The sequence below is a fragment of the Anguilla rostrata genome, chromosome 4, assembly GCF_018555375.3.
Source record: "Anguilla rostrata isolate EN2019 chromosome 4, ASM1855537v3, whole genome shotgun sequence".
Taxonomy (NCBI): Eukaryota; Metazoa; Chordata; class Actinopteri; order Anguilliformes; family Anguillidae; genus Anguilla; species Anguilla rostrata.
This window is the reverse complement of record NC_057936.1, coordinates 35747714-35755606: the sequence shown is the minus strand read 5'-3', so window position 1 is coordinate 35755606 and position 7893 is coordinate 35747714. Positions and strand designations below refer to the sequence as shown.

At 44.4% G+C, this 7893-nt stretch overlaps 1 protein-coding gene across 3 annotated transcripts in view; it reads right to left on the bottom strand.

The window, feature by feature from the left end:
• Positions 1-4621: 4621 nt before the first annotated feature.
• odad2 (outer dynein arm docking complex subunit 2) overlaps positions 4622-7893 on the bottom strand; it is a 44071-nt gene continuing 40799 nt past the window's right edge. For all 3 annotated transcript variants that reach the window (XM_064332408.1, XM_064332410.1, XM_064332409.1), the window contains one exon: positions 4622-5027. In XM_064332408.1, the coding sequence (XP_064188478.1) occupies positions 4914-5027 (114 nt within the window). In that variant the 3' untranslated portion in view covers positions 4622-4913. The remainder of the gene's footprint in view (positions 5028-7893) is intronic.

The window sequence follows — 7893 nt, the reverse complement described above, 5'->3', positions numbered from 1 at the left end:
ATTAATACTTTATAAGCCCTCACAGTGCAGAGAAATTATCCAGATGTGGAATTTACTTGCTCATGTCTGTTTATTTATTGCCAGGCCAGCGAGTTATTTTATGTTTTATAGATGGGAATGTCAAAATTTATCAGGGCAGTGAAATGGTTTCAAATGTCTCGGAACTGCCCACCGATGCAAATCAACAAATTTCATAAATGTATTTAACCTTTAAGGAATAGTGATTTCAGAAGGCACATGACCCAAAAAGCCGAAACAAGTTGGGCTGTAATGTTCTGTGCAAATAATTCAACCCTTAAGCTTGAAAATGTATTGAAGGGCATAGCGGTGTTAGCGCTAATGATTATAAAACTTAGAGGGTCTAGATACGGGAATAAGCTCTGCTCACTACGCTGTGGACTCTATGTTCTCTCTTTCTTGCTTTGTTAGAACACAGAGGGCTTGTGTGTGCAGTGACACAGTGTTTGTGTCAGGAGTTATTAAAATGGTGCTCGGCTTCTTAGGGGAGAAAACCACTTCTGTTATTTGGAAGGAACTTTTACTGTTCATTAGTTTCTTTATGAAATTTTTGAGGTCTAATGCCTGGGGAGATGTGGGAGAGTTGGGAGTTTCAAAGAAAAGTTTCACTTTACAAAAACACTGAAAAAGGTTGGATGTTTCACATTTAAGCGCTGTCTGCCAAATCTAGCACCATAAAGTCAATAGCTGTACGACATCCCAACCTATTGTTGGCCACGTCACCTGCATTTACACAGGTAGGGCACTATTAGTTGACATCTGTGTTGTGCTGTGGTTCTCCTGGCCTATGGACATTATTCACTGGTTGACAAATTATCCTTTTAACCTTTTAATCCTTTTAGTTTAAATTTCACTCAACTCTAGTTAAGAAAGATAAAAACGGCAGTGACTATCCTTTCCATACTCTGTACTGTGGTACTGTGTAACATATGAGATTCTGACTGTTGGTTAAGGTTGGATTTGGAGGTTAGCGAAGTCACCGAGCCATGCTGGTCTCCCGGGGTGATGCTGAGAGAACTCACCTGAAAAGTTGTGTCTGCGCACCCTGTGGACGCTCAAGGAACTGCACGCATCCCTGCAGATAGGCAGTGCGGGATCTAAGATATGCCCCTACGGAAGCACTGAAACTACAGGGAAGAGAACGTTTAATTTCCCATGAATAATGTACCCATGCAGAATTCCATAGAAAGCTGTATTTTTTTTCTCTGTGGGATTGTGGCTCTGTTAATACACTGAACCGTGGGGTTGAGACCAACAGCTTTGCGTGGCTTTCAAAATGATCACTATGTTCTCTATTCCCTCCCTAATACATAATGAAAAACTGCTATTCATGTACTGCATATACTGTACTCCCCTCTTCAGGACCTTAAAATGCTTAACAGGAGAATTCCAATGGCTTCTGGAGCTGAAAGTGAAGAGGAATTTGCAGTCTTTCAGTGCTGTGGATCATAATGTCAAGCACCTTGAACACCTCCAAAATGCAGACAGTGCATGTCTCACCATTGGTTAGAAATGTAGCAAAGCTGCATATCTTACAGTAGAAATTCAGAGAAACATGCAATATTTGTTACTTATGCATAGCCATCTCTCCAGTGACTGCATCTCCACAATGAGAAAAATCTTTAGGTTTCTGCTCATTTAGGTTGTCAAACAGCTCTTATTAGACATTTTTTTTTAAAGTTTCAAATACAGGGTACTTTGAGGCTGCTGAGAGTGCTTGCAAGGGCTGAAGAATACTATCAATCACGGTGATTTATCGGGAATGGTTCTGCGACAATGGTGGCTCGGCCCAGTTCCCTGCACCCTGGCAGCAAACCCTCCTATCAGAACACCCTCGCTGCTCTCCCCTCTCCCTGTTCCCCGGGTCCGCCTCCTTCGGCCGCCTTAAACACATTAGGGCGACGGAGGTTTCCCAAAGCACGCTTCCCATGTGCGGCTAATTTTTAATATGGGCCTCGCGTTAAGGACAGAGGCCCGGCGGGCTTTCCAGCCGTCTCGGTGACGAAACGCAAAGTCTGCGGAGTTAATCAGGACCAGGGCGGCTGGAGCGGGCCAGAGCGGCCGGGGCACGCCGCAGCCGGCCCGAAAAACAGTGGAAACCGACGCGCCGTGTTTTCACTAAACATCTGCGACATGCGCGTTTGCTTACTGAGAACATCTCTGAGCCTGAGGAAGATCTCAGCACCTGGAATTTCTTACTGGCCATGAATCACATCGCGACTCTAAGAAAACAAAAGTTTCTCATAAATTGTTTGAATTACTGAGAACTATAAATTAGGAGGGGATATTGTTCTTAAAATACATAAGCAGATTATCTCTGACTTAAGATGAACTTAACCTTAATGTGGTGCAGGTGTTATGTTTTTAAATAAAAAGTTATATTTCTTTTCATGAACTTCACATGGACTGAATGTTGGGCTGTCAGTTTACATGTTGAGGTGTCCTTCTGCCATCAGTACAATTATTTAAAAAGTAATATTATCTTATTCAATTAGAAATGGAATTTCCGAGGACTTGGAGGAAATACAGTGCAGTATGGACAGTCCAGTTGGACAAGGGCCCAATGTTTATTGTTTTGGCTCTGTACTCCAGAACGCTGGATTTGGAATGCAGAAAGGAAAATGACGTTAATGTGCAAACTGTCAGCTTTAATTTGGGGGTATTTGCATTAATACCGGGTATACTGTGTAGGAATTACAGCATTTTATACATAGTTCCCCCCATTTTAAAGGGCATTTTAGAGGACAATTGGCTGCTCAACTGTTTTTTTGGCTAGTTGTGTCCCATTGCATCATTAGTTCATGCACTAACTAACAAACTAACAGAAGGTGTAGAGTTGATTTGCAGTGTTTCTGTGGTCTCAAAATGCAGACCAAAGTCAAGAGGTTGAAAAATCATAATAAATCAATCAGAGACATGGCTAAAACATTAGGTGTGTCAACGTCAACTGTTCGGTACATAGTTAAAAACACACTGGTGAGCTGTGCGATAGAAACCAACGAAGATGACTGAAGAATATTTTCAACTGTAAAGAAAAACCACTTTTGAATGTTCGAAGAGAACAAGGACACTTTCCAGGATGCAGGCATGGATGTATCAAGGACTACCATAAAGAGAAAAATACAGCAGCATAACCTCAGAGGGTTCACCGCAAAATGCAACCCACTGGTAAGCCTCCAGAACAGAACTGCCAGATCAGAATTAGCAAAAAATATATATTTTAAAAAAGTACATAGACTAAGTTCTTCAACAAAGTATTACGGAAAGAAGAGACAAGTATTAACCTATACAAAGTTATGGAAAGAGGAAAGTTTGAAGAAAGAAAAAAAACTGCTCATGATCCAAAGCATAGCTGTGAAACACGGTGGAGGCCTGGGCATATATGACTGCCACTTGAACTGTCTCCCTTGTTTTTTATTGGTAGTGCGACTGCAGACGTCAGGATGAATTCTGAACTGGACAGAAACATCTTATCGGCTCAGATCCAATCAAATGCCTCAAAACTCATTGGACAGTGCTTCACCTTGCAGCAGGACAATGACCCCAAGCATACTTCAAAACCAACCAAGGTGATTTTTTGGGCCAAAAAGTGGAATGCTCTTGATTGGCAAAGTCAATCACCCGAATCCAACTTAACATGTGTTTCACTTGCTGAGGACAAGACTGAAGGCAAAAAGCCCCTGAAACAAACAGACACTGAAGACAGCTGCAGTACAGGCCTGGCAGAACATCACCAGAGAAGATTTTCAGCATCTGGTGATGTCTATGAGTCACATAATTCAGGCAGTCATAAAAATAGTTGTAACCAAGTACTAAATAAGCCAACTTTATTTCAGATTATGCTATTTATCCAATTACTTTTGGTCCCCTCAAATTGGGGAACTATGCACAAACAGGGTTGTAGTTCACACAGGAATCACCCAAAATGGATGTAAATACCCTCAATTAAATTAAAGCTGAACAACCAAAACTGTCACAGTCCAAGTACATACAGACTGCACTGTATGCTTTACATAATCTTTGAACCATTTTTATAATGAATAATATTAATTAAGTAGAAATTGCTAATATGAATTATTCATGAAACCCATTGGTGACAATACTGCAAATACTGGACTATGCATAGCTGTATCTTCATCTGTAGGTATTCTGGATGTGACCTCATTGCATGCACATATCACTGTGAATTTAATTATAAAAGAAACCTTAACATTTTTATGTCATGTTTCTCCCCCCTTCATTTGTAATATATAAACATGCAGAAGCACATACACACACACCTACACACACACACACTCACGCACACGGACATACACACACACACACACACATCAGCATGTGTGAGCGTATATGTGATAAATCTGATAACAGTTGATTTTCAAATGTGCTGCTAGATTTCTGAATGTAATACAGCCAGATGTGGGGCTTGATTAGATATTAATCTTTCACAGGGATTGAATTCAGTCTCTGGGCAGACCATTTGCACTCAGAACCGCTCCACAGAAAGGAAAGCATGTAGCACTTGGCATGGGCACAAACAGAAGAAGAAAGCATTTATTGTTATTATTAAATCAGACACTGAAAAGAAAAAAAAAAACAGAGGAAGAGGGAGTCTTTTATTAAGGCCTGTATGAAATCCAAATTAAATAATCGTTCAAAATGTATCGGCAGGATTTTCCAAAAACATTTCCTGCTATTACATGCTCAGTGACATAGACATACAGCGTGTGCACACACCCATGCCGTTACAGACGTTCAGCTTTGGTTCCGACCTATAGGGAGGCGCCTGTGACGCGTTCTCTCAACGGGCTGCTCAACAGACCCTTCGGAGGCCATCGCCTGTCACAGGAGCACTCACAGAAGCCAAGAGGGCGTGAACCTTTCGGGGTTTTTTTTTAACCGAATCTGGCTTTTTCATTGGCCATGGCCAGTCGCCGAATGTTGGCCACGCACCCGGCCGCCGCCTCCTGTAAAACCTCGTCCGTGGATCCCATCATGGCCAGGAGGAGCTGCCCCGGAGGAGAGAGAGGAGAAAAAGATAAGCTCTGAACAGGCCAGTCCGCAAGACTCATTCATACAAAACATCCTCCCACCCGCCACAGGTATCTGCCCTATTTTTGGGATGATTTAAATAGTCTGGCTGCAAATATATTAACTGTAGGCCAAAATGGCTTCATATCTGTTACCTATTTTGGATCCAAAAGGTATGATTTAGCTTACGCTACAGCTGCGAGCAGACGCTACATAAAGTTTAGCTCAGATGAAAGCGTTTGTCTAACAGAAAGCCATGGGCATTGAAACATGAACAGGAATCGCCCAATTTCACAGCCCACCGTTGCTCAAAGGTCGCATTACATCCGACTATTACTGGCTTGTATAACAAGCCTTTTTGAGCTCGCTGCAGAACACGACTTTTCTCCCTCCAGAAATTCCATTTTAAAGAACACGGTACATAAAATAAAATGCACTGCGATGCTTCTTTTATTGTGTTTAAAGAGCTCCTATTATACTGTCGCATGTCATGAGCCCAAAGAAGAACGGCCAAGGATGCATTATGGCTACGGTATCACGGCCCATCTTCTTTTTCCCTTTACAAATGAAAACGAGAGGGAAAAAAAAGAGTGCATCAAGTCCGTGGTGAGCTGCGGGCTCAAATGAAAATAAACACAAATTCAGGGACAAAAAAAAATACAGTCTGGCATGGAAAGCATTTTAAATTCGTTCAACGTGTTCCTCCGCGAAATCGCAACGTTGTGCCATCGAACCCTCTTAAGCAACACGGACAATTCCCTTCAGAGGTAGTCTGCGGTACATCAGTAACGACCTTAAAGCGGCAAACCGCTTGGCCGTCATTTCATTCGAGCTGCTCCTGCCCTGTGCGCTCGAGTCACTGAGTGGAGCCTCTGTTTCTCGGGCGAGCTCCTCTCCGAGGTCTAGTGTCCTGCGACGGCGGAGGGACGATGGTTATTATGCGCGGCTCAGCCGGGCAGGAAGTGCATCTCTCTCCCCGGACCAGATGTCCAGCCAGGGAGGAAGCGGCGGGAACCATTCATCTTTCACCACACGTTCAGAGGAGCGAGGGCACTGAGCCTGTTTGGCATATTTTTAAATATTTATTTTGTTAAAAAACCTCTATCAGAAGGTATAACACATCAGAGGCAATTCAGCATGGTTTAAAAAAGGAAGCAACACAGTGGTTGGAATAAAATTTCACCTGGAACAAAACTTTTCACCTTTTCTCTTCTCACTCAACTTGTAAGGCAAAAGGCGTTTTCCTCCTTAGTCGAACATTTATTAACGTGCATTTTGTTTCTTCTGCCAACTCACAACCCGCCACAGCCTCAACAGAATTAAAAAAAACAACACAGAGTCGCAAGCTAATCCACAGCAGCGGCAGAAACATACAGCCCCCTCAGACAAGTCCCTTTTGTGAAAATAGAGGATGCCTGAAAAGTGCCAAAAGCAGCCTTTTGCCAACCTCACAGCATGTTATTCAGCCTGGGCCAAATAAGCGCTCCTGAAGCACAGCTAAGGCAAAGATAAGCCCGTCTCTCTTTGCATTTTTAAAAAAACCTCGCCCCAGCTGGGATCTCAAAGGCTATAATGCGGCTCTTGTTGGGTATTCTGAAACGTCCGTAACGCGATAGCACGGAGCCTCGTTTGAAAAATCGCCCTGGGTTTGGGACGGAATCCCAGACCGCCGAGCCTCTTGACCCGCGGGTGGAGGGGGGTCTGCGGTCCCGGCTGTGGCGCGCGAGGGCCCGGGGCCGGCGTTAAGCGTGCCGCGACGTTAAGCGCGCGGGCGGGAGGTCAGCTCCGTCCTGACGCACGGGTCCCAGACCCCCCGGCGAGGCCTCCCCCCTGTCTGGCAGCCGTTGCCCGGCCGGGCGGGGCGGGTGGGGCGAGCGGGGTGCGCGGGGCAAGCGGGGCGAGCGGGCCTTCCGCGCAGCGGGTTCCGCTCCCCGGGCGGACAGCACAAACAGGCCCAGTCTGCAGAGCCCCGCGCCGCGGGAGAGGCCGAGCCCAGCGAAGGTAAACAGTCCTCCCGGGGGCCTCTGGGCAGAGCCGCTCAGACTCGGCCCCTCTCTCTGAAAAACACGCCGCTTCAAACCTCCTGACTGGACCTTGTATTCGCGCGGAACGTCCGGAGCGAAACCCTGACTGAAGCCTGTCCCCAACTCCCCAGAACCCCGCTTCAGTCGAGGTCCATTTCAGGCCCAGCCCTCCTTCTTCCAGATGAAGTTTCCAATGACCTTTGTCAGATGGTGCCTAACACGCAGTACTCTTGTGGCTCGTAGAAACAAACCTGGGAACAGTGCTTGTACTGTATAGTGGGGTGGGCTTTTCCCTGCGTCTGAACCTTAAAATATGCAGCAGGCACAGCGTGAAACTCAAAAATATTTCAAGGAGTTGCTACTGCATCCTTATTTTTTTCCCTTCTCACTCAGCGACACACAATCTGAATACAGTGGCGTCTGCTTGTGAGAATATCAGACGTAAGAATAAGCCAGACATAATAATGAAATTTCAAAGGACAGAAAAGCTCCTGTTCAAATGGTGTTTACGTACTTTCCATGTAATAATAAAAAGCACTCAATTTTCAAATAATAATTTCTGGCCCTGTCAAAACATAAAATATCTATAGAAGGAACAGTCTCTTAATGTCACATAACAATTCTTCATTTTCTTTTCAGAATAACAAATGAGGTAATAAAAGGCTTTTTTGTTTGAAAAATGTCTACCTTCTCGTAAAAAAAAAAGCCAACACCAATGGCTCGCAGCTACACGCATAATGTTGAGGTAAACAAGATCACGTGAAATACAGCAAGTACTCGTTCTTCTACGCGCCAGATAAAAGCACGCTTCTTCCTGAAT